Here is a 26989-nt window from a genome sequence, read left to right as displayed (position 1 = left end):
TGTAGGATCGTTGCCTTAGAATATAAAGTGGCTTGAGGTGACTGTTATACATAAAACTGAACTGAATTCATCAGGATCTGTGCAGCAATGTGACTGAAAATGTCTTTGGATCTTTACTCTACCACTTTCCCATGTTTGAAGGCTGAGGTATGGTTTAATGCTGACAAAGAGACAAACCGCTGTGCATGCAACAATTCCAGAGAGCAACAACCAGTCATTGAGTTTTGCCAGGAAACTTTCTGTAGTTGTGTTTGAGTAAAGCAAGATGTGTGTTTCCGCTGTCTCCATCTGGGTTACATAAACATGTCTGTATTTTCATTTCCTTTTCATCCTGAAGATATTTTAACCCAAATTAAATATCCAGCCTTTCATGGATATTGAGTCTTCTTTTTCTGGTGTCCAGTCCTGACAGATATTGGAACGCTTGCTCCTGAGGACGTGGACGCAGCAGCCTGAAGCCTGTTTTTCATTCTTTCAATACTTGTGTAGAATAAATACTGTAATGTGACCTAGGTGGAGATAATGCTGATATTCTTGTAGATTCATGCACTGTGGGACTGAATTCCTTACAAACGGATCACCTGGCGTTCCTTTTCTTTGTTTCTACAGCTTATGTGTGCTGTTTATCTGCTGCTATAGTTTTGTAACAGTTTTGAGCCATACAACTTTGGGCTTTACAAATCTAATATTAAAATAATTTAATATAATTTAAGGGAAATGCATCTTTCTTAAACCATAGGTTCCAGTGACAAAAACATTAGCGTCCGCTGTTCACTCACTGCGTGGGAACAAAACTTCTTTTTACAGCGAAAAAACCCCCTAAACACAAGCACCGAGTACGCTGCCACGGAATGGGAAATTCACAGAGAAACTTGCGGATTCTTCCACTGACCGCTGCGGCACACCTGCACCTGCATCAGTAATTAGTTACTGATTGACCAACACTGCATGTGGAACATTTATTCTCCCTAATATTGATCAGGAGGAAGCTGGCATCATCTTTCCAGATTACTGGGTTTTCCACTCATTAGTGTCTCACAGGTGAGCTGCAGCTTAGCCAGTCTGACTGCCTTGCACGTCAGTCCCAATTTCCTTGTTGCTTGTCATTTTTATAAAGGTATGAAAATACACTCAACCCTCATTCATAAGTCAGCATATCTGAGATGTTGGAACATATCCAGGACAAATTTTAGTACACTGAACTGTGATTGGTGAAAGCCTGTGGATTGACTGAATGCCACTGGAGGTCTTTTAAAAAATGACTGTTTTCCCTTTTTTGTGAGCTCATGTTGTCACACAGAAATACGCACACAGGTATCGAGATACACACAAATCTTTTTGCTACAATAACAGCCCCGTACCTTCTGAGCAGCTCCTGCATCCGCAGGAAGACACTGATGTTTGCAGAGAGGTAGCTGTTTGAGATGAAGGTGACATTTGCCCTGGAGGTAGTCAGTAATGACTACTTTTTGAAACTATGCTGATTATGCTTGTATATGTCTGTGAAGGTTCTCAGTCATCCAGGTCATCGTAGTCAAAGGAGCTTGCAAAGAAAAGCGTCTGGACTTCTTTAAGTTGCTTGAAGACGTTTCACCTCTCATCCGAGAAGCTTCTTCAGTTCTAAGGTCAAATGGTGGAGAGTCCCAGATATAAACCTAGTGGGAGTTTCCCCCCACAGAGGGACAAAAGGACCCCCTGATGATCCTCTAATCACCTGAGCCAAGGTGTGAAACTGGGTGTGGGCTCCCAATCAGCCAGAGTTTCGGTGGGTTCATTGTGAAACCTGGCCTCCACCTTGATCATGCGAATTCCTGAGGTCAGATGGCCCAGGATGTGAGTGGGCGTTAAGGCGTCTGGGAAGGGATCTCAAAACTGGATTATAGATGGCAGAGAGTTGGTGTCGTAAACCCCCGCCTCTGTTCAAAGATGGTCGCTCACAGTGGACATAGATGGCTTCTTTCACTCCTCTTTCAAACCATCTGTCCTCTCTGTCCAAAATGTGAACATTGGCATCCTCGAAAGAGTGTACCTTTATCCTTAAGATGCAGATGGACTGCTGAGTCTTGTCCTGTGGAGGTGGCTCTTCTGTGTTGTGCCATGCGCTTGTGAAGTGGCTGTTTGGTCTCTCCAATGTAGAGGTCTGGGCATTCCTCGCTGCACTGTACAGCATACACCACATTGTTAAGTTTGTGTTTTGGCGTTTTGTCTTTCGGGTGAACCAGTTTCTGTCTGAGCTGTGTTGCTGGGTCTGAAATGCAGGCAAAGAGGCACAGAAAAGAAGACCAGACACCAGCGAGAGGAGGATAAGAAGGACAGACGCAACAACATTGTCATCCCCTATGTAGCCGGTGTATCAGAAAACTCAGGAGAGTTTTCTCCAAGCATGACATCCCGGTGTATTTCAGACCCAGCAACACACTCAGACAGAAACTGGTTCACCCGAAAGACAAAACGCCAAAACACAAACTTAACAAGTGGTGTATGCTGTACAGTGCAGCGAGGAATGCCCAGACCTCTACATTGGAGAGACCAAACAGCCACTTCACAAGCGCATGGCACAACACAGAAGAGCCACCTCCACAGGACAAGACTCAGCAGTCCATCTGCATCTTAAAGGATAAAGGTCACTCTTTCGAGGATGCCAATGTTCACATTTTGGACAGAGAGGACAGATGGTTTGAAAGAGGAGTGAAAGAAGCCATCTATGTCCACTGTGAGCGACCATCTTTGAACAGAGGCGGGGGTTTACGACACCAACTCTCTGCCATCTATAATCCAGTTTTGAGATCCCTTCCCAGACGCCTTAACGCCCACTCACATCCTGGGCCATCTGACCTCAGGAATTCGCATGACAAGGTGAGGCCAGGTTTCACAATGAACCCACCTGAAACTCTGGCTGATTGGGGCCCGCACCCAATTTCACACCTTGGCTCAGGTGATTAGAGGATCATCAGGGGGTCCTTTTGTCCCTCTGTGGGGGGAAACTCCCACTAGGTTTATATCTGGGACTCTCCACCATTTGACCTTAGAACTGAAGAAGCTTCTCGGATGAGAGGTGAAACGTCTTCAAGCAACTTAAAGAAGTCCAGACGCTTTTCTTTGCAAGCTCCTTTGATTATGCTTGTATACTTATAGTTAAGGAGGGTGAATGCTAGACTCTTACTTGTAATAGAGTATTATCTTGGTGCATTAAAAATAATTTTACTTTTTAAGAAAGGAATTACGAACACAGAAAATCAGAAAAATCACAAAATTAGAAAAAGTCGGATTTTGATCCACCATGCAACACCAACAGTAAAGCATCTGAATGGCAGCAGTTTCACTATCATTAAGCATTAAATTAATATGAAGTCGTTTATTTGTGCTTGTGTAAAATATTCAAGTAGCAGGTTGCTCTTTATTTAAACTTTACCGTCCTGTGTCCTATGTAACTGTAGGTACTTGAGTGAGTGAGTAATTTCAAACTGAATTTCTGCTATTACTGCAGCTCACACACAGAGACTTCGACACCCTGGCCTCCACTTTGGGGTAGAAAAGCAATTTCCAAAGAAAAATTAGATGTAGGAGAGCAATAGATCTGTTGCCTTTTTTGAATTAAACTGTGAGAAATAAATGTAAATATAAATGAATAAAATCCAGATTATCCTATAATTATAAAACTGAAAGCTTTTTGGTAATTGAAGGATATTTTATTTATCAATTTAATTTTTGGTTTTACTATGGACCCACAATATATATTTTTTTGTTTTGTTTTGTTTTGTTTTGTTTGTTTGTTTGTTTGTTTGTTTGTTTGTTTGTTTGTTTGTTTGTTTGTTTTGGGGGGTGTAAAATAAATTCAGAGTATTGGAAAAACAGGAACTTTTCTGTCCTTCAGTTGTTTATCTATCACTAAAATACTTTGGTGCAGGATGAATGGCCAGGGGAGAGATCCTTGTTTGTAGAAAAAGATGCAAAACGTATTAATATACAGTTAAAAGTCCATCATTTATGTCCTCCTTTACATTGTCCAAAGCAGTTCAGCAGTCCGGATTGGAGTCGTTGTCGGCCGATTTTGGATCCCGGACCTTACTTTGACAGCTCTGATTCGTTCATGTTGACAACGTAATCCCGCTCTGACTCAGCTTACTTCAAGTTTGACCTTAACGTCTTCCCGTAGTCACGTATACTTTGCACTCTGGGATGCAGAATTTAACTAGCCGTAAATTGAGCAGAAATTCTACACGCAGTCCAGAGCACAGCGCTCCTGCCTCTGACACCCAACCGGCCAATAAGCGGAGTGGACGTTCTCACTTGTTTTGTAGTGACGCACTTTGGTTCGCGGACTCCGTTCGGAAGTTTCTGTGTGTGAAAGCAAAACATCCATGCGTCCGTCTGTTTTCTTCCGGATCTCGGTTGTGCTGGATCCTGTACCAGTGGTCAGAGGTCGAGAGGCTGTGTAAACCCTGAGGTGTTAGGAAAGCAGACATATTTTAATAATGCTGCACAGGTAGAGCTAGACTGAAAAGATCACATGACTCCCTTACTTTTCAAGTTCCAAACACGACATCCTCTAGTCCTGTAGTAATAATAATATTAATAATAATAATAATAAAGTTTCACTTTCCTTTTCAATTTGCACTGATGGTCGTGTAGGTGGAGTTACGTGAAGCGATCTTAAATAACTTAAACGGCTAAATTCCAGCCTGAACAGTTATTGGTTGAGCTTTACATAACTTCCACTTACTACACGGACCGAATGAAGTGGAGCGTACAGCGTGCAGAGATGCGCCCGGCTGAGCTATCCTCAGTATGACCATGGAGGTGACAAGCACGGGCGGCAGGCACAACCCGCTGGCAACTGCCAGCTTTTTTTCAAGAGTTTTTTTGTGGTAAGTGTGATTTCACGGCGTGATCTAACTCTGACCGAGCGGTGAGGTAATCAGTTAAGAACAACAAACTGCTGATTTCATGCATACATGTTTGTATATCGTTTTAATTGTGGTTTTTCTGAGTTAACTAGAACTATGAATCCGTTTACAAGGGGATTTAATCTGTGCCAGGATGCATTTTTAATTGAAAAAAATAGTTTCTCATAACTTGATCACGCATTGAAAAATCAATAGGATTAGCCCATCCCAGCAATGCCGTGCCCCACGGACCACATGAGGCAAGCAAGAAATACTTCAGAATTTATTCAAAAGCCGGTGTTTACATGCTTCAGACCATAATAGTGGAAACTGAGACTGATTACTTTAATTCAAAGTGGGTAGAATCACTTCCATACACTGAAAAAACAAAACAAAACAAAAAACTCCTGGGTTATTTTATTAGGTCATAAAAAATACTAAATCCACAGAAAGTATGTGCAGCTTTTCGCTGTGTGTATTATTTCTGTGCATTTATTTGTGGAATAGATTTTGAACAGCAGAGTTGAGTCAGGTAGCTCTGGACTTGTTTGAGTTTTTCAACCATAACTCATGAATGGGAAAAGCAATCGTAGGCTTTAATGTAGCCCTCATGGTTTAAACTGGCTTAATACATAGTATGAGTACCACACAAACAAATACTACATAGATATGTGGTTGGCCTTTTGATGTCTATATTGAAAGCATTGAGTAACTGAGTAATAACTCACCTTCAGAATGTTCAAAGTGCACTTCTTTCTAGATACCAAGGGAGGCTTCACTACACATGACCAGAGAATTATTAAACTGGGAGAAGCAGAAAACTTTGCTATGTTGTTTCTGATACGTCTGCTTTTCCCCTCTGCTAACCTGACATACACTGAATGTCATACACTGAGACACCAGGCTATGCAAACAGGTGCTTTTACTGCCAGAAAAACACAGAGTTAAATTAAGATGAACTGTCCCATTATACTGTTTTTTTATTCTCTTAAAGTTAAAGTCGGGTGTTTTTTTTTATTGTTAGTATTTTTTTGAAAAACGTGGTGGATATGGGATGGTGTGTGTGTGAGTGTGTGTGTCCAGGGAAGGCGGACTTTGACGGGCATGCTAATGTGTGTGATTTAAGCCAAGTTGATCTGTAAAGCTAATTTTTTAAAACCCAGACATCAGTAAACTATCATAAGTACAAAAAGCCGAGCAAACTTTTTTTGCTTTTTATCGTGGGGTATCGTGTGTAGAATTCTGAGGTGGAAAATGAATCGAATCTTTTGGAATACGGCCGAAATATGGAAAAATGAGGGATAGGTGAAGCGCCATGAATACTTTCTGTCTTTCTATTTCAGCTGGTTAACCCCTTTGCTGCAGCTTGGCCAAAAGCGAAGACTTGAGGAAAATGATATGTATAGCATCCTTAAAGAGGATCAGTCTGAAGCCCTGGGAGAGGAGCTACAGAGGTACTACACTGCTGTGTTGCATTATTGGATCACTAACAAAAGTCAAATCTGAGAGACTGAGAAGATGATGGCTCAGACATAGGTCCTTACAATTTTCTATGACCAGTTTGAGAAGAGATTTATTTTTGAGTCAATGAGCAATGTGGTTATGCATACTACCCAAATAACCCATTTCACAACATGTGATTTAGTCAAATATTGCCTTGAATAACATTAAAAACTTCTTCTACCCAGGAAAGTTATGGGTTAAGACCCTATGGTTTTGTTGTCACTTCCTTTACATGTAGCTGGATGGTTGACCTAGCACCAGAGGTTTTTGAGCTCTTGATCACTTTTAGTAGTATTTATGAACTGGTCTTTTACGCAGCCCAGAAGAAGAAGCGTTGTTATCTATTTATGATGCAAAAAAAGTCATTTCTGGCCAGTCTACCACAGTAGAATAATACCCCAAAATATTTTTCTGGAGTCTGCCATCTATTGATGATATTTCTGTTTGTATTCACCTCTTCAGGGGTTCATTTCCCCTGGTGAATTGTACAAATATGATCTGTAGACAAGCAGGTAGCTGTTGGTGCTTTGCCAGGAGAGACTGCATGCTTGTTCAGTAGCTGTGTGTTTCTTTGAATTGCCAGGGAGTGCTGCTGTAGTGTGAGTCACACCTGATGTGTTATTCTGACAGGTCTATCTACTTATTCCTGTTTGATGTATTAACTCCTTTCACAACAGGCCAAACCCAACCTTAGGCCTCCCTGAAACATGCCGATGCTCCCAACAGGCATCCTGTCACTAAAAATAACACTAAATGTTCAACAGAAAGAGCTGTAATAAAGCTTATTACTTTTAAATAATTCAGTTCCATTTTATCACAACAACAGCCAACTTAAAGCACCTTGTATTGTAAGGTAAGACCCCATAATACTACAGAGAAAACCATAACAAGTCAGTGACCCCCTTTGAGCAAGCAGTTGGTGATGGTAGGAAGTCCACACTTAAATTTTGCTTTTATTTTTAACTTAGTTTTAATAGTTTTTAATAGTAATTGTTATAAAATTGTTAAATAAGTAGCTTCTTTTTTGCCACACGTGTAAATGTTCCCAGCTCTCTCAGTCAGAAATGCTAACCAGCTCTCTGTGCCATTCATTTGATGAAGATGTAAGTGGCAGTGTCACTGGTGGATCATTGAATTGCTGTTTGCCATTCCATTAACCTGATACTTCTTGTAACAAATGAGTATGTTGCCACTGTGCGGCCGTATGGTTCTCATTTGGAAGGTTTATTTGCTAATGAATTTTTTAAAATGTTGGTGTGACTATATCCTAAATAGTTACATTGCCATTTGTTGTTGTAGATTGGTCTAAAGATCAACTTATAGTGTGTACTTCTGTTTGTACCAGAGAAGTTGTACCTTTCACAGTTACCTCATAGGTTAGCCTAATCTAATAATCTCCATGTTTATCTTGCAGATTTTGGGACCGTGAAGTTAGACATGCTACAAAGGAACTCCTGAAGCCAAAACTCACCAGAGTCCTTATAAAGTTCTATGGAAGGTCCTATGCAATGGCTGGGATATTTGTTTTTTTCCTGGTATGTCGACTGGTCATGTGGAGGTGTCAGATGAGTTATTTGTAATGAAATAATAAGCATGCTAATGTACTCAGAGACCTTTCTTGTAACAAAAATTGGCTCAAATATCTAGCAGCCATTTGAACCCATTTCCTAAAGTCTGGGAAAGGATGAATGTAAGCTTGCATTCATTGTCTTTGTCATAAAGGAGACAATCAAAGTGATCCAGCCACTTCTTCTGGGGAAGATAATCCTTTTCTTTGAGAATGGTGACCCCGATGATCAGAGAAGTCTTGGCATGGCGTATGTTTACGCTGCTGCGATGTCCATCTCCACGCTTGGACTGACTATCCTCCAACATCTCTACTACTATCATGTCCTAAGAACAGGCATGAGGATTAGAGTGGCTATGTGTCACATGATCTACAGGAAGGTCAGTGAAAAATCTGTACAAATGAAGAGTTGTCAGCTTATCTCTGTCAGAAATATGTTCCGATGGATCCATCTATACTTGTCGGTGTTGTGAAAATTGTTTTTTGAGCAGTTAAGTAAAATTCCTCTCATCAGGCTCTCAGACTCAGTGCTAAATCCATGGGACAAACAACCACTGGGCAAATAGTGAACCTCCTTTCAAATGATGTTAATCGTTTCGATGAGGTAAGAGAATCATGTACTCAAACACATGATGAGATTATTTAATTGTATTTGATGACATTTTTAAACCAAGTTGTGCCCTTAACATCAAGATCTTCACACAGATTTGTAAAAAATTGTAAGGTTTGGACAAGTTGTCCAGCATGTTTTCTGCACGTCAACAATCATGCTCTCTATAGATTACACTTAATCTGCACTACCTGTGGGTGGGACCTCTCCAAGCAGTGGTGATCATTGTTTTCCTTTGGTATGAGATCGGTGCCTCGTGCCTGGCAGGTGTAGCAGCCATCGCACTCATGATGCCGATACAAACCTGGTTTGGAAAACTCTTTGGCATCTTCAGGTATGGACGAAGAATACAGAAGCTGGACATTATTGTTTCTGACGATAACGTTCTTTTATTATGCACATTGTCTGCCTGTTTTTATACAATTTTGATTAGATGTTTTTTTTAGCCTCTAATGGGCACAGTGTAAATGGTGCTTATATTTGCAGGAGCAAAACAGCAGTCCTTACTGACAACAGAATCCGTATCATGAACGAAGTGGTGTCTGGTATCAGGATAATCAAGATGTATGCCTGGGAGAAACCGTTCTCAGCTCTGGTGACTGAAGTCAGAAGGTAAGAACTACAGGTTTTATGAAGAATCAGCTAATTTTTTAGAGGAATTTCTTCTTCTTATAATGTGCTCCCATAATAATTATGAGTATAAACAGTGAATCAAAAACTGTCAAAATAAATATTTTAATAAAGTGACTCGTCATCCTGCAGTTTTATGATTTGGAACGACCAATATGATTAATGCTTCGACACATGTGGAAATGAAATGAACTGAAAATATCAGACATGTCTTTAGCTGTCTTTTAAAATAGTGAACAGGACCGATAAACTTCAGGGGCATAAAGAAAGATCATACCACAGATCAGGCTTGCTCCATCAGCCCAGGAACTTTTCTCATTTGCCAAACGAATGAGAAATGTAGGGTTCACATAATGTGTGGTTTGTCTGGAGGCAGAGATCCATGTTGAACCACTGTGCTCTTCTGGAACAGCGGAGAACTGGTCCTATACATGTAAAAATCAAAGGAACACTTTTTGATGAGATTATAGCATCAAGTCAGTTAAACTTATGGGAATAATACAAACTGCTAAGTACCATTTTGAGCTGCTGCAGTGATATTTCAACAAAATATATATTTTTCAGCTCTATAGGTTGATAATTTTCATTTCGATGAAACAATCTGACATCCTTTCATTCCTTACACAATACACAGTCCATAGTGTAGTCAGCATTGATATCCAGCATGATTTTTCCTATATATTTTTTAGTTAGAGTATACAGTTGAAAACATCCTTTGGTGTGCCTAATGTTTTATGTGTGCTTATGAGTCTCCTCATCAACAAGAACAAAGAGCTTGAGCATATAAAGTTAGGCATGTCTGGGAAAATGTAAAGAGATTTCATTAATAGCGTGATCTGTATTGGATTTTCTTATCTCTGCAGAGCTCATCAATTTCTTTAAATCACTGCAATCACAGTTTTTCAGATAACCTCTTAGGGCCCATGGGAGTACATATGGATTAGCTACAAGAAGAATTAATCAGAATTAACAACAAGGAGAATTCCTTATTGCTTTGATGTACTGCTCTTAAAGAACAGCTTAGATTTGTATTAATTCATTAATCCTCAACTTTCTCAGCATTGATGTCTGGTTAATGATAATCCTTTATGTTTGCTCTGCACTTTATATGTTAACTGTCACTTATTGTTCCCATCAACACCTTCTGAGATTCTTTGAAAGAAACCCACTCAAAATCAGTCCTTGTGACATCAAGCAGTAATCCATTGTAGCCTTCAAAACTTTCCATCCATCTTCAGCTTAAATGTACTTAGAATAACCACAGAGGAAATTTGTCACTACTAGTGACCAGCATTGAATGGGAGGTTCTGCCTTCTTCATTCTGATTTTAAATACTTACCACGTGTAAGTCAGAAGTCTCTATTGGGGTGATATGGTATAAAGAGGTTTGCTTTACAGAAGCCAGTATTTTAATATTGGCCATGTACAGACAGAGAGTGAGGAAGTCGGTGAAGCTTGAACTTTTGGTGTGGATTATACAACAGCTCAACATTTTTTTTTTTTTTGTGTGAAAACGTGGGTTGCATTGTAGTCATGATAAATTCAGGGTTACAGTTTCAGGAAGAAAAATGTTTTACAGTCAACCTTCAAGTCTCAATGAGTCTTTGATAATAAAGACTTCTTAAGATATCCACAGTTACAAAACTACTAAATATGTAGTAAATATGAAGTAATGTGTACATTTGAATTCTAACACAGTGTTGATTTATGGTGAAATGGTTTGTCTATTTTTATATTTTAAATGGATTTTAAGTTGTTGGTTTTTTTTAATGATTTGTAGAGAAGAAACAAAACCCTTCATCTTGATCAAAACACAAAACAAAGAACGTTACGTTCTTTCCGTCAAGCGCAAGGCCTCAGGCTTTGGGGCCTCTGCAGATGCTGAATCATTACATTCTTGTGAGAGGCCCCGCACTGAATGTCCTTAGAGGCCGTACCAAAGCTTTCGACAAACAATTTTTTTTAAAGCTGTTTTGCTAATGTTCCAAAGTAATAATGGATTGGATTTATATAGCGCTTTTCAAGGCACCCAAAGCGCTTTACAATACCACTATTCATTCACTCTCACATCCACACACTGGTGGAGGCAGCTACAGTTGTAGCCACAGCTGCCCTGGGGCAGACTGACAGAAGCGAGGCTGCCATATCGCGCCATCGGCCCCTCTGGCCAACACCAGTAGGCAAGTAGGGTAAAGTGTCTTGCCCAAGGACACAACGACCAGGACAGAGAGCCCAGGGATCGAACCGCGACCTTCCAGTTACAGATGCGATTCCCAATCCCTGAGCCAAAGTAAGGTCAAATCTAATATTAACTGTCATTTTCTGCTGAGTCAAGCTAAATGTATTCCCAGTATTCCCAGTATTAGCATTCCATCATTACCAAACGATATGTTGACGCTATGCTGGACTGAGCCTTTGGTCAAGCAAACGAACACATGATCTTGGTGTTGCATGCAACACCAAGATATATTGCCAAAAGTTCTTGCTCGTTTGCCTTCACACGCATATGAAATTGAGTGACATCCCATTGTTAATCCATAAGGTTTATTATGATTTAGGAGTATATTTATGGGAATTTTTAACCATTTTTCCAGAAGTGAGGTCAGACACTGATATTGGATGAGAAAGTCTGGCTCACAGCCTCCGCTCTAATTATTCCCAAAGATGTTCTGTCAGGTTTACGTCAGGACTCTGTGCAAGCCAGTCAAGTTATTTCACATTAGACTCATTGATGCATGTTTATTTGGATGTTGTTTTCTGCACTGTTTCACAATGATGTTGGAACAGGAAGAGGCCGTCCTCAAACTGTTCCCACAAGGTTGGGAGCATGAAATTGTCCAAAATGTCTTGTTATGCATCAAGAGTTAGTTTCACTGGAACTAAGATGAGCCCAACTCCTAAAAAACAACTCCAGATCTCACAGCTCCACCTAATTTTACACTTGGCACAGTGTAGTCAGGCAAGTACTGACAGACTCGATACACGTACACTACCGGTCAAAGGTTTTAGAACACCCCAATTTTTCCATTTTATAATTGAAAGTTATGCAGTTTAATGTTGCATTGCACTCTGAAGTGAAAGCATAGTACAAATAAGCAATTCAAGTAAAACAATTATCATGGAATCAATTTATAGACCAAAATGTATTCTATAATTCCACCTTTGGCAGCTGAACACACCCGTGGCATTCTTTCTACAACAGAGATCAAATATTCTTCAGAAAGTTCTTCCCATATCGTTTGCAGAGGTTCCCATAAATGTGTGGGACTTTTAGGTTGCTCTGCTTTCGCTCTTCTGTCCAGTTCATCCCAAACCAGCTCGATGGGGTTTAAGTCTGGAGACTGGAGACCACTCCATGTTTTCAAGCTTACCATCTTGTTCTTTGTTCCTGAGGTAGTTCTGGCATAGCTCAGACTTTTGTTTTGGGTCATTATGTTGCAATAGGATGAAACCCTGACCAACTAGAGGGTATTGCATTGCGCTGCAGAATGCTGTGTTAGCCATTTTGGTTCAGGGTGCCTCTCACTCTGTACAAGTCACGGAGCTGGAATCCAGCAAAACAGCCCCAGACCATCACACTTCCTTCTCCATGTTTGACAGTTGATGCCACACACTGTAGAGCCATCCTTTCGCCTACTTGAAGGCGTACGAAGATCCTGCGTGATGAACCGATGATTTCAAATTTTGATTCATTGCTCTATAATACCTTCTTCCAGTCTTCAGTAGTGCAGTGGCGATGTCTCATGACCCAGGCAAGCCTCTTTGTCTTATTCTGACGTCTTAGCGATGGCTTTCTTCCTGCAGCTTGTCCTGTCAAACCTGCAGCTCGAAGTCTTCTCTTCACAGTTGAAACTGAGACTTGCTATGACCATTATTAAGCTGTGTTTAAAGCTGTTGCCCTGTTAGCCACCGATCACGGAAGCTGTTAACTCTCAGAAACCTTTTTCTCACCACAAACTACTTTTTGCAGTACAGTGCTGTTCAGCTGATGCTCACGAGGGCATGGTACCACAGTGTGTTCCAACACTGCTTTCATGCAGGCAGAGGGGGTTGTAAGTAATCCAGAAAAGCTGGAACACCTGTAAGAATTAGTAGCACCAGCTTTCAAGACCTGATCAACCTCCATTGCTGCACAACAGCTTTAAATTGTTAACCCATTTTGTGTTCCCTGAAAAATACCTTTTTGTATAATTTGAAATGTACATTATTTTTCATTTTTTTCGAGAGTAAAAAAGGGTTATATAAGAATCAGTCCATTTACCATCCAGTGACCCTCTTCGGTGATTTTACGTTGCCTACTGTACAACTTCCTGGCAAAAAAGCAGAAAACTCAGAACCACTGTACCGCCAGATAAAAAAAAGTTTAATACAATTTGTAGAAGCACAGCGAGGATAAACTTGATCTACGTGTATCGACTAGAGAAACTTCACGAGGGTCTAACATTCAAACTGGGAAGCTTAAATACAAACTTAAAAAGACAATAACAACCACCTGTGTGAGAGGAAATAAAAAAAACAAGACAAGAAGCATCACTGTAAATATATCAAGAATCACATATTATACGTGATAAACCTTGTTAACTCAATCTTTGTAGGCTAATAAATATAAGACCACAAAATACAAAAAATGCACAGAAAATATGTGATAAAGACATGAAAACTGTGGGAAGGAAAAACACAGGAAGGAACCTCTGGGAGAACCAGGTTCAGGGAGGGGCAGCCATCTGGTGCAATTGGTTGGGGGTTAGGGGAGGAAGACAGGATAAAGACATGGTGTGGAAGAGAACCAGAGATTAATAATAACTAATGATTAACTCTAGAGTGGTGTATAAACAGAGGGTGAAAAGAGGTTAGTGAAGAAGAAACACAAGCATAAATTAGGTGGGTTTCAGGGCCAGGGTCACCTGATCCAGCCATAACTATAAACTTTATCAAAAAGCAAAACTTTAATGCTAATCTTGAAATCCAAACTGGGGGCTGGTTCAACAGAAAAGGGCCCTGAAAGCTGAAGTCGCTCTATCTACTACAATAACCAAGGAACCACAAGTAAGCCTGGAGTCTGAGAGCAAAGTGCTCTATTGGGGTGATATTTAAGATAAGATGAGGCCTGATAGTTCAAGGTCTTGTATGTTAGTATGTCTTTGCACTCTTCATGGTCTGATGAAGAAAATAATTATTTAGACGTAAGTATTTCAGTTGTAGTCATTTGAGCATTCTTTTTTTTGACAGTGGTGTGACACTCTAAATAAAGTCTTCTGATTTTAAATATTAAGCCTCCCTATGTTCTTCTTTACTCCTAGGAAAGAAATTCATCAGATATTAAAAAGCTCCTACCTGCGAGGACTCAACATGGCTTCATTCTTTGCCAGCAGCAAGATCACAGTGTTTGTCACCTTCACTGTCTACGCCCTCCTGGGCAACACCATCACTGCCAGCAGTGTGTTTGTCACTGCATCCCTGTATGGTACAATTAAGCTCACAGTGACCCTGTTCTTTCCTCTGGCCATTGAGAAATTGTCAGAGACTGTTGTGAGCATTCGCAGGATTAAGGTAATTCTGTTCTGTCATAAATTGGAATACGAGTAACAAAACCGTAGCTGATATCTGTCATTAGTACCATAATGACCGATTTACTACTTTTCTATTGTCTAAAAAGTTCAGAGAACTTTACATAACAAAAATCGTGTTGACTTAACGTTACGGTCTTCCCTGAGCCTGGTTCTGATGGAGGTTTCTTCCTGTTAAAATGGATTTTTTCCTTCCCACTTTCACCATGTGCTTGCTCATCTGAGTAATCTGATTGTTGGGACTTTCTCTGCATTGTTGTATTGTCTCTTTAGGTTACAATATAAAGCATTTTGAGGCAACTGTTGTTGTGATGCTTGTTTGGTGCTGTTGAACTAAAATAGAATTGAAATTCATGATGTTTTCCATCATCGAGAATCCATCTGTCAAATAGATCCTAAAGTGATGTCCAGATTGATTGCAGATATTGTAACTGTCCTGCAAAAAAATAGATAAAAGATTGGTGGTGACATCAGAACTCTTTTTAATCTTAAATGTAGTTGTTTCTAAATTTGTGGATAGGTAAAGCAAGAGAACTGTGCTAATTTAGTTTATGTTTCAAAGCACGTGTGTCCATTAAATATCTTTCAAGAATTTTCTCGTCCTGGAAGAGCTTGAAAGAAAAAATCTCGCACTGCCTTTGGAGGGAAAAATGGAGAACGCTATTGAAATTGAGGCACTGACCTGCTACTGGGATAAGGTAAATGTTAAAGTTTAAAACTCATATTGATAATGAGTCATCTTGCATAATTTTAAATTCAAAATTTGTGCATTAATTAATACATTCTTCTTCTTTTTTTTTTAGAGTTTGGATGCACCATCTCTGCACAATGTTTCCATCACAGCAGAGTCACACCAGCTTCTCACTGTGATCGGACCAGTGGGGGCCGGAAAGGTCCGCAACTGACTTACCATTTAGCCTTTAGGTCAGAACATTGAGTATCAAAATTGTGTTTTCAGGGTCACATGTTCATAACATCTGTGTTTTCTTCAGTCATCTCTGCTCAGTGCCATCCTGGGAGAGCTGCCTTATGACACAGGCACATTAAAGGTCATAGGTCAAATAAGCTATGCAGCCCAGCAACCCTGGGTATTCCCTGGAACCATCCGCAGCAACATCCTGTTCGGGAAACAACTGAATCCTAAAAAGTATGAGAGGGTCCTCAGAGCCTGTGCTCTGAAGAAGGTGAGATATAATGCTGCATGTTAACCAGTTCATGTTAGGCCAGCAGCTCAAGGCGAACCGCTCTTTACCCTCTGGTGTAAAATCTTACAAGGTGGGTTCCTACCTATAGAAAATGCTGATTAGCTCCAACAATATGATCAGATGACCTTGATAAAAGCCAGCAGCCTTCAAAAGTCAATTATAATCATATTGATTAATTGCATTGTTTGCTATAGTTTAGGAGCAAATTCTGAAATTTGACTTTGGGACGTCACATCTTTTCTTGAAAGTAAAGCAGTATTAGTTGTGCTTTTCTTTTATGTCTCATTTGAAGTACAGCTGTGGTCAGAAGTTTGCATGCACTCATCCCAGGCATGAATGTCATGGTTATTTAACTATTCTTTTTCTATAGTGGAATGATTGTACAGCACACATCTTCAATAACTTTAAAACAAGTTTAAGCTTTTATTTGGGATTTTTTCTAATATATGGATCAAAAATATACAAACAACCTCAAATATATACTCACCAATTTATTGGTGAGTATATATTTGTTCATTTAGCTGTATTTAGTTCAATATCACTTTGCAAGTTGCTCTTCAAACAGACACTTTTGGAGGCCGTCAATGATCTTCTGGTGGATTCTGTCTAGATATTTTGACCACTCTTCTTGGCAGTTTGTTTAAATTGGTTAGTTTCCTGGTATGGAGCTGGCCATCCTGGGAGAGCTGCCTTTGAAAGCCTCACCTTTGTTCCTCTAAATATATTGTGGTCTAACATCTCAGTCTTTCTCTTGTCTGACCATAAAACATTTTATCAGAAGCTATTTGTTTGTCCATGTGGGGGAACGGCAAATTTCAATCAAGCTTGAAGGTGTTGACTTTGGAGCAGGGCCTTTTTTCTGTACAATCGTTTCATTCTGGAAAAAGAACAATTCAAATAAATCATTAAAAACTCAAAATTATCATGACATTCATGCCCTTGATGATTGTAGGCAAGTTACGCCTCCATTGTTTCAAATTCAGGACCTGCAGCTGTTCCCAGATGGAGATCTGACACTGATCGGGGACAGAGGGGCCACACTCAGTGGGGGACAGAAAGCTCGTGTCAACCTGGCAAGGTACATGGACATCATGTAGTAAGAACGCTACGTAGAAGAAAACTCACATGTATTGTATCACCCTGACGCATTCAAATGTTAGTCTGAGTTTCTAAGGAACCTAAACTAGAGGCAACAAGTAGCTAGATGTTGGGGTGCATGTATTTTTACCCTGCATGCACACACTTGTGCTGTTACATTTGCTATAGTTTATGTGAAAGTTCAGTCTTTTTCCTGACGAATAAGATTCCCCCACTGTGTGTCCTTGTTTTCAGGGCTGTATATCAGGATGCAGACATCTACCTCCTGGATGACCCTTTAAGTGCTGTGGATGCAGAAGTTGGAAAACATCTTTTTGAGCAGTGAGTAATAAAGAGTTCGGTGCTAATTATCTGTATACCCTGATTAATAATGGTGTCGAGAATCGTGCTTATGCTCGACAGTACACACTGCATGATTGAAGTTCATGTGAACTGTTTTAATTCCATTCAGTTCAGTTTTATTTATATGGAACTATTTCAAAGCAACAGTCACAAACATGCAGAAACCCCCTCTTATTTATCAAAATCAGGTGTATCTGTGGCCTGCTGAAGAACAAGTGTCGTATCCTCATCACACACCAGCTCCAGCATCTGAGGACGGCTGACCAGATCCTGGTCCTCAAGGAGGTTTGTCCCCCTTTATGCTGGTTTAAGTACGCAGGGGATAAACATGTTTGCATTCACCAGTTATAGTTTGTTACTCTGAGGTGTGTAATCTCTGAGAGTGAGCTCTAGCACACGTTGATCTCCAGTCCTCAGGTGCGATTTCCGTTTCCAAATTGTTATTAATTTTTTAACTTACAACACAAAGTCTCTGGACCAGATGTGTTAATACAAAACTACTCAGTTATAGAAGTTAAGGAAACATATTCATTCAGATGAAAAATCTAATTCAGTTTGTCAAAAAAAGCTTCAGCTGGAGGAAAGAGATCCAGCATTATGTAGAGTGATGTTGGGAGGTTTAGGTTTAGGTTAGCTTAGGTGACGAGCTGAAAAGTGTCAGGGATAAACAGGCAGGATTTTTAATGGTGGTTTTCCAATTTTCCAAATTCATAGAAATGATTTGCTCCGAAGGAAAGCGTTCCTTCAGATGAGCCTTTTTGACTTTTTTGTTATTAAGTACTGACAAACACATTGTTGCTCATTTTCATTATTTGTTTCTCCAGGGTCATGTCATGGTCCAGGGAACCTACAGTGAGCTGCAGACCTCTGGCCTGGATATTGTGTCCCTGCTGAGAAGTGATGCGGAGGCACATTCAGTTGGGTCATGTTCGGTTGACCCAGACAAATTGTCTTTACGCAGCCAGTGGACGATTTGCTCACATGGGTCACACTGTTCTTCCAGCAGCCTCCTGCTACCAGACAGCAGCTGCACTGATCAGCTTCATGTAGGTATATTTCCAAAAGATTAGATTAAGAGTCCCCACATAAATGGCAGCATTTTGTAGTCACTGAATTACAAGGATGGACAGAAGTAGAAATGAATAGTTTGGGTTAAAATAGACCTGCAAGTCTATTATCACTAAACTTATTTTATTGTTTTGCAGGTTGAAGTTGCTCAAACTATTACAGAAGAAACTCGAGCTGAAGGAAATGTTAGCGGCCACGTTTACCTTAAGTACTTCACAGCCGGCTGCAACACTTTGGTGTTAATGGTCATAATACTGCTCAGCATAATAGCTGAGGTAGGCCCCGACCCTTCAACACCCTTCCTGCACTCTTTCTGTCTCCAGGTGTTACCTGTCTGTATTAACTGTTATCAGTATTAAATCCCTCACTGTACAATCATGTGGAAAAGTCATAGTGACTCTAACCCAGGGGTGGGCAATCTCAGTCCACGAGGGTCGGTGTCCCTGCAGGTTTTAGATCTCACCTTGGGTCAATACACCTAAATCACATGATTAGTTCGTTACCAGGCCTCTGGAGAACTTCAGGACATGTTGAGGAGCTAATTTAGCCATTTAAATCAGCTGTGTTGGTTTGAGGACACATCTAAAACCTGCAGGGACACCGGCCCTCGTGGACTGAGATTGCCCACCCCTGCTCTAACCTGACTTAACCTTCCCACCCTCCCACACATTTCATGCAACTTGGTTTCCTCATGCTCAAGAGTGTTTCAAAAATTGATCTAAAGAGAGGTCCGTTTCAACAGGTTGCGTATATCCTGCAGGACTGGTGGCTGGTATATTGGTAAGAACTTTACCAATGTGGATATTTTTAATGGCAAATACAGTATGCAATAGCTTAACTTTATACTGTTTATTTGACAGTTTTTTTTTAAATGAAATTAGATCAGTTATCATTTCCTGTGTACCTAATTGAATTGTCTTGTCATCTGACAGGGCAGGGGAGGAGTTTTCTAACAGCACAGCCACTGCTGTTAGCGAGGACAGTGGAATGGATGTTACTAGCTCATTTCGAAAGTTTGATCTCACTTTTTACCTCGGTATTTATTCAGGTAAGCCTATAGTTATAGTAATACCTATAGTTCTTGTTAGAGTCTTCGGGTCTAATATCTAATATAGTCCTGCTGTGTTTACTTTTAGGTTTGACAGCAGCAGCTGTGGTCTTTGGTTTTGCCAGGAGTTTGGTGATATTTCATGGGCTGGTGAGATCAGCTCAGACTCTGCACAACAGCATGTTTAGTGCTGTTCTCCACACCCCGGTTACCTTCTTTGATGTCAACCCCATAGGTGAGGCCTACACAGAATTTATTTTAAATTTAAGAAAAAGCGTTGAATTACATCAGGGTATATCCTGCCTTATGCCTTTGACCGATTGGGAGTTTTGCCTATAGTTTTACAAATAACCCAGTCTATTTCTACCAGGAAGAGAACTGGAGTCAAAACACATCCCTGACATATTCCAGTGTTGTCTGAGTTCTCCAAGATGACATTGGCCTTAAACCTCTAAAAAAAGGTCTATTAAGTTCAGTTCAATCCAGTTTTATTCATACTTGGCACTCCAAGTTAGAACAGCCACATAAAGGTGCTTTGGGAGGGAAAAACTCTCTTTTAACAGGAAGAGATTCCTGGTAAAACCAGGCTCAGGGAGGAATGGGGATTTTCCTCCCCACTTTCACCGAGGTGCTTGTCATAAGGCAACGTTTCAATGAATGGTGAAAGCATTGATTTGTATGGTGTAAAGCTTCATGTTCAGAACATAGACAGCATAAAGATGGACGTAGTGATATCACCCACTGATTTTGGATTGTCCAGGTAGCTTCAATGTTAGCGTCTTGCTAGCATTAGCCCACTAGAGCATACAGTACACACTAAGAAAAAGGACAAAAATTACACTTGCCTACATCCTTAACATGATAATGGTGCAGGGCTGACATATCTTTGCTTTTACAGATTGAATGATTTATATTCTTCTCTTTATATAGTGTTTCTGTTCCTTTTCCCTTGTTTCAGGTCGAATACTCAACAGATTTTCCAAAGATGTCAGCCAAATGGACTCCATGCTACCTATCACTTTTGTGGACTTCTATCAAGTGAAGACTACTATATGTGCTATATACACACTATACTTTGGACTCACTTAAAAGGATCCTTCAGTAATTTGAGTATTTCTGATTATGCGATGTTGTTTTAGTTGTTTTTACAGAATGCTGGCGTTATCGCGGTGGCAGCCTCAGTCATCCCTCTCATCCTCATCCCTGTTGTTCCTCTCCTAATAATCTTTCTGTACTTGAGAAGCTTTTACCTCCGTACCTCACGTGATGTCAAACGTCTCGAGTCAACAAGTGCGCTTATTTTTATTCCGATCCTATCATAAACTCATCATTTTAAACTGTAGGTTCAATGACGCTGGCGGTTTAACAGTTTCTCACAGCTAATCTTTGCTTTTCCTACAGCGCGGAGTCCAGTCTTCTCCCACCTGTCCTTGTCTCTTCAGGGTCTTTCCACCATCAGAGCCCTCAAGGCTGAGGAGAGGTTAAAGAAGGCATTTGATGCCCATCAGGACCTGCATTCAGGTTTACTCTTTATGAACTCTTTATGGATGGTTAAAACTGAGGTTTTCTAGCTGATTTTTAAAGGAATTTCAAGCGATAAAGAAAACTACTCATAGTTCCAAGTAGAACTGGAATTCTGGATAATTTGCTCTGTCTGTCAATGAATACCTTCTGGGAGCATATTTGTAAAGGCATTTTCCCTCTTAAGAAAGGTTATCACAGGTCAATTCAAAGTTGATCATTTGCTCAACTATCTCTCCTAAGAGGCCTTGTGAAGATAAGCTATGCGTCTCCAGCTGGAAAAAAAGTTAAAAATGTTGTAAATCAGTAATGATAGTGGAATAATGATAGCGAAGAAGCCTGGAAGACTTTAATTCAGTTTTATTTATATGACAACAGTCACCTCAAGGCGCTTTATATTGTACAAATCGCTTTATAATAAATTACATGTGTGAGATATTTGGGTCTCATGAAATGTCTTGTAAAGTGAACCTGCTCAAAAGATTAACCTGGTCATCTTCTTTATAATGAAATGCATTTTTTCGTCTCGTTGCAGAGGCGTGGTTTTTGTTCCTGATGACCTCCCGCTGGTTTGCACTACGCCTTGACAGCATTTGCTCCATATTCATCACTCTCACAGCATTTGGCTGCGTCTTACTCAGACATGGTGAGGAACTAAAGCACCATGCAGACAAACTGTCTCAACAACAGGTGCCTTATATTGTAAGGTAAAGAGTCTGTAACGATACAAAGAAAACCCCAACCATCAGAGGACCCTCTTAGAGCAAGCACTTGGCGACAGTGGGAAGGAAAAAATCCTTGATTTATTTTATTACAGCGATTATGTATGCTGTAGGTATTAAAGGTACTGTACGATGTTTTGAATATCAATCTATCAGATTCTAATTTGTGCATGTAAATGGAGAGTCCTCTTCACACACTAAGGTTAGTTATGGAGTTCCACAGGGTTCAGTGCTAGGACCAATTCTGTTTATATTATACATGCTTCCCTTAGGCAGTATCATCAGAAGACATAGCATACATTTTCACTTCTATGCAGATGACACCCAGCTCTATTTATCTATTAAGCCAGATAACACACACCAATTTGTTAAAATACAGGAATGTCTTAAAGACATAAAGACTTGGATAACGTCTACTTTTCTGCTTCTAAATTCAGATAAAACTGAGGTTATTGTACTCACCTATAAAAATCGAACCCTAACCCTCCAGTAACACTGTGAGGAATCTTGGAGTTATTTTTGACCAGGATATATCATTCAGTGCATATATGGTAAACAAATGTGTTGGACTTCCATTTGCGGAATCTGGTTCAAATTAAAAACATCCCGTTTAAGTGATGCTGAAAAACTTACTTCTAGGCTGGACTATAATTCCTTATTATCAGGATGTCCTAAAAACGTCCTAAAAAGCCTTGAGATGGTCCGCAATGCTGCAGCAAAGATACTGACAGAGACCAGACAAAGAGAGCACATTTCACCGACACTGGTTTTTCCTCATTGCATCCCTGTTAAATCCGGAATCGAATTTAACATACAAGGTCTGGAATAATCAGGCCCCATCTCATCTTAAAGACCTAATAGTACCCTATCAACCCATTAGAGCACTTCGCTCTCAGACTGCAAGCTTGTTTGTGGTTCCTATAGAATGGGGGGCCAAGCCTTCAGTATTCAGGCCCCTCTTTTGTGGAACCGGCTCCAAGTTTGGATTCAGGACAGGGCTTTAGACTAACTTTTTGCCATGGGCGTACCGGTACTCCTAACTTTAAAAAGTTAGGCGCACACAAATTTTATAATAATTTATATAATATAATGTGTTTTTCTGGATACACTGTGCTTTTTCAGCATTCAAAGATTGATGACACAGTGTCAGAGCACTGGCTATGAATTTCAGAAGGATCAGGCCTTAACTTAACAGAAAAGTTAGCAATAGTTCTTTTCCTATTACAGCTACATCCACTTCTGTCGTGCCTAGGCTGCTCACTAGGGCTGGGTATCATCACTGATTTCTATAATCCATTCGATTCCGGTTTTCAAAGTCCCGATTCGATTCAACTTAGCCTCAGACGGGCAGAAATATTATATTATTGATCAAATGTGAAGCGCAGTTTGCTGCTTCTTTTGCTGCTGGCTCGGTGAATTTTGGTTGGAGAGAGACAAAACCTGCAGCTCAGAATCAGCGCAAAAAGACGTAAACACAGCGTGGACCGGACGCATCAGGATCGCTAAGCTCCGACAGCGTGTCAGTCTACGGGCCGTCCGAGACAGACAAAGTTGATTCTGATGCGTCGGTCCGCTCTGTGTTTACGTCTTTGTGTGGAATCAGTGTACCTGCTCTCATTTGCTGTTTGGTTGTTGTTGAAATGGTTTTGTGAGCTTTAATCTGAGAAAATTCTGGCAAAACACAGTTATATTTAAAAGTCGATTCAGGATTTAATGAATAATATCGCTTTATTCAAGCTACTCACCTCCCACTTCCACCTGCACTTTCAACTGGACCACGGCCAATCAGAGAGGTCCCGCCCCTTACTATCTCTGATTGGTTTAGTCCACGATAGGGGCATAATGTGTGTCTGTTGTTGACCACAGGGAAGGTTGCAGATTTTTTTTTTTTTTGCTACCCGAACAGTTGGTCGCACAGGTGCAACCAAATATTTTTTTTTTTAGTCGCACCACTGAAAAATTTGGTCGCATTTGCGACCAAATTGGTCGCACTCTAGAGCCCTGATTCAGGAGACAAACTGTACTTTTAAGACTTTTTTATAAAGCATATATTTAGGGATGGGTGAGTTGACCCTGAATTTTCCCTTAGTCATGTTGCAATAGCTCTAGGCTGCTGGGGGCTTCCCATGATGAGTCTTTTTCTTCACTGTTTATGTGCGTATACACCACTCAGCATTTATTCATTAGTTATTGTTCATCTCTGGCTGTGTTCCAGAGTGTGTCTTTGTCCCGTCTTATTCCCTGCACCCACAGTCAGTCATGGCAGATGGCTGCCTCTTCCTGACCTGGTTTTGCCGGAGGTTTCTTCCTATAAAAACAGAGTTTTTCCTTCTCACTGTCGCCAAAGGATTTGCTCGTGGAGGGTCACATGATCGTTGGGGTTTTCCTCTGTATTATTGTAGGGTCTTTACCTTACAATATAAAGTGCTTTGAGGCAATTGTTGCTGTGATTTGGTGCTATATAAATCAAATTGATGTGAATTGAATTGAATCTGTGCAACAGGTCAAGAATATATAATGTAGATTAATAAGATTTGCCATAAATGGACGTTTATTAAAACCTTTACTTAAACTATAAGAAATAAAGGAAAGAAAAACCAAACAGTTCCACAACTTTTAAACCAACCAACCCCTTAGTGGGCTTAAGGTATTTAGCAAACTAAACACAATTAAATGTTTAATTTACCTGCATTTAGTTTGCTAAATACCCTAACCACACACACTGAGTTTATGCAGAAGAAAGTCCTGAACTAGCCTCTGATTTCTGATCATGTTTTGGATCCATTAGGCCTGGAGGCTGGAGAGGTGGGCCTTGTGCTGACCTATGCTGTAACACTGATAGGAAACTTCCAGTGGACAGTGAGACAAAGTGCAGAGGTGGAGAACATGGTAAGAACTGAGTGATGACATTTTGTATTTCCAGTTTTTTGAATGAATGATGTTGGTGGGTGAAGATAAATGTACTTAATGGACAGTTACATGGAGCAAAGTTTCCATTTCCCTTAATCCTCTCAAATTTTGATCATACCTCATTTGTACAAAAACTTTGGACACTTGACTTCTGCACTTACAGTAAAGTATGCTGTACAAATTATAAAGCCCTTTGTAGGAAAGTTGGAATTTTCAGTTTTGGGGTTTAAAAAATATAAGAACATCCTGATGCCTATGAATGAACGTTAACATAGGCTACAAAAAGCATAATTGAAAAAGACCTCTTGGCTTTTCAGATGACATCAGTGGAGAGGGTGGTGGAGTACACTGAGCTAAAGAGTGAAGCACCCTTAGAAACTCAGAAGCGTCCTCCCCCTGATTGGCCGAGCCAAGGAATGATAACCTTTGATCGAGTGAACTTCTTTTATAGCAAGGATGGACCACCGGTCCTCAAAGACATCAACGCCACGTTTCAACCCAAAGAGAAGGTGACACATCGGTTTGTGGAGAACAACTGGTTGGGGTCTGAGTGATGATCAGCTGTTGATGTTCTGTGTCCTGTGGGTCAGGTTGGTATTGTGGGTAGAACAGGAGCGGGGAAAAGCTCTCTGGTCTCGGCTCTGTTTCGCCTGGCAGAGCCCCAGGGGAAGATCTACATCGACGGTATTGTGACCTCTGAGATTGGCCTACATGACCTGCGCCAGAAGATGTCCATCATTCCTCAGGTACAACATCAGATGACACTTCAACTGCCTGAAGAAATACGTAGTTACAATCTCACTGTTACAATAATGCTATCCATTTCTGTTATTCTTCTATTAATTGAAACTGCTATATCATTTATTTTCAGTAAATTAAACTCAAAACACAGATTTTCAAAGTCATACGATACTGCGTGTCGTTTCCAAATCCATATCCAGCTTTGGTACATAGAATTAATGACGTAGCAGAGTCTACTGATTTTTCTCCCTGACTTCTCTCCCCTCTGCTCCCCCAGGACCCAGTTCTCTTTACTGACAGTGTGAGGAAGAACTTGGACCCTTTCAACCAGCACACTGATGAAGACCTGTGGAAAGCTCTGGAAGAGGCTAGTATTTAATTAGCACACCCAGATTTGTCGTTACTGCCCACAGACCAGCTACAGGTTTCTCCTCTCCATGTTCACTGCAGGTACAGATGAAGTCTGTGGTGGAGGAGCTGCCTGGGAAGCTGGAGACTGTCCTGGCTGAGTCAGGCTCCAACTTCAGCGTGGGCCAGAGGCAGCTGCTGTGCCTGGCCAGAGCAGTCCTGAGGAAGAATCGCATTCTCATCATCGACGAAGCCACGGCCAACGTTGACCCAAGGTTCTCCAGATACATTACCAGTACAGAGAGCTCCTAGACATCCAGGAGCTTTCTCAACACACTTTTCCCACATGATTCTCAAAGTGTTTTTCTTGTCGTTACTGCAGGACAGATGAGCTGATCCAGAAAACCATTCGGGAAAAGTTCAGAGACTGCACTGTGCTCACCATCGCTCATCGCCTCAACACCATCATAGACAGCGACCGTATACTGGTGACTCAGCTATTCCGACTGTAGCTTTTTAATAAATTCATACTGTTAGAGTACACAGATATGCAAAAAATGTTCCTGTGTTAACTGTTACACCACCGTATGTTTTCTCTTGGCCTAAGGTGCTGGACAGTGGCACCATCCAGGAGCTGGACTGTCCTTTCACTCTGCTGCAAAACAAGGAGGGTGCTTTCTACAAGATGGTGCAAGAGATGGGCCAGGCTGAGGCAGCGGCTCTGCTGGAGTCAGCAGGAAGGTGAGGTGAAAAAGAGTCCCCTTAAACATGGCTGAAATCTGCATCCACACAGTTTCCATGCTTTCCAGCTTATGACAGCAGCCTGAGCAAAATAATTTAGACTTTTCTGTGGCTGCTACAACCAGGTGACGTCTACTTCCAACAAGTCTCTCTCACACCCAAACAGAAGTTAAACTGTGACGTGGAGTGAAACACTGGAATCAGCTGAACTCTTGCAGCAACCTCTGAGCACCGCGAGCTCCTCCTGCCTCCAACTGTGTGCAACGACTGGGGCGTTTGATGTTTTTATGCTTTGTGATCTTATTTGATCTGTGTCTGTTTTTAAGTTATGTTGAAATCATAAATTATGGTTACATTGTCACATGTGAACAAGCTACTCTGTAAGATCTGTAAGCTTCAGAATTTGACCTTGAATTCCCAAACCGTTATACTTTTTGTACACGAATTTTCATAAAGTTCATGTAATTTGTAACAGTCCTTGT

General features: G+C 40.6%; 1 protein-coding gene across 4 annotated transcripts; it reads left to right on the top strand.

Moving 5' to 3' along the window:
- Positions 1-4163: 4163 nt before the first annotated feature.
- On the top strand, positions 4164-26979 carry LOC102304238 (ATP-binding cassette sub-family C member 4). Of its 4 annotated transcripts, XM_005945134.3 has the most exons (32): positions 4164-4486; positions 4633-4868; positions 6230-6340; positions 7804-7924; positions 8112-8336; positions 8471-8560; positions 8737-8900; positions 9053-9178; positions 14497-14746; positions 15354-15461; positions 15567-15656; positions 15756-15947; positions 16952-17046; positions 17301-17387; positions 17597-17693; positions 18233-18454; positions 18614-18751; positions 19219-19256; positions 19409-19524; positions 19613-19759; positions 20483-20562; positions 20664-20814; positions 20926-21045; positions 21581-21691; positions 24556-24656; positions 24995-25186; positions 25268-25423; positions 25696-25785; positions 25869-26041; positions 26149-26254; positions 26374-26507; positions 26674-26979. In XM_005945134.3, exons 2-32 carry the CDS (start codon positions 4789-4791, stop codon positions 26678-26680), a joined length of 3918 nt encoding a protein of 1305 aa, XP_005945196.1. In that variant the 5' UTR covers positions 4164-4486; positions 4633-4788; the 3' UTR covers positions 26681-26979. The 4 variants fall into 4 exon arrangements, with proteins under 4 accessions (XP_005945196.1, XP_005945197.1, XP_042069379.1 ...); XM_005945135.3 differs by having other exon boundaries at positions 4164-4868; positions 26633-26979; XM_042213445.1 differs by lacking the exons at positions 25696-25785; positions 25869-26041; positions 26149-26254; positions 26374-26507; positions 26674-26979 and having other exon boundaries at positions 4164-4868; positions 25129-25186; positions 25268-25411.
- Positions 26980-26989: the final 10 nt, after the last annotated feature.

Source organism: Haplochromis burtoni, unplaced genomic scaffold (assembly GCF_018398535.1).
Source record: "Haplochromis burtoni strain Fernald_Lab_line unplaced genomic scaffold, NCSU_Asbu1 Contig_443, whole genome shotgun sequence".
NCBI lineage: Eukaryota > Metazoa > Chordata > Actinopteri > Cichliformes > Cichlidae > Haplochromis > Haplochromis burtoni.
The sequence above is the reverse complement of the archived record's forward strand: the minus strand, read 5'-3'. Positions and strand labels throughout refer to the sequence as shown.

Excerpts from the sequence above, each read along its gene's own strand:
- LOC102304238 (XM_005945134.3), top strand. The coding sequence starts at position 4,789 with ATGACCATGGAGGTGACAAGCACGGGCGGCAGGCACAACCCGCTGGCA. Across the intron at positions 18,752-19,218 it reads TGCTCAGCATAATAGCTGAG|GTTGCGTATATCCTGCAGGA; the intron begins GTAGGCCCCGAC and ends CCGTTTCAACAG. Across the intron at positions 26,042-26,148 it reads ACGGCCAACGTTGACCCAAG|GACAGATGAGCTGATCCAGA; the intron begins GTTCTCCAGATA and ends TCGTTACTGCAG.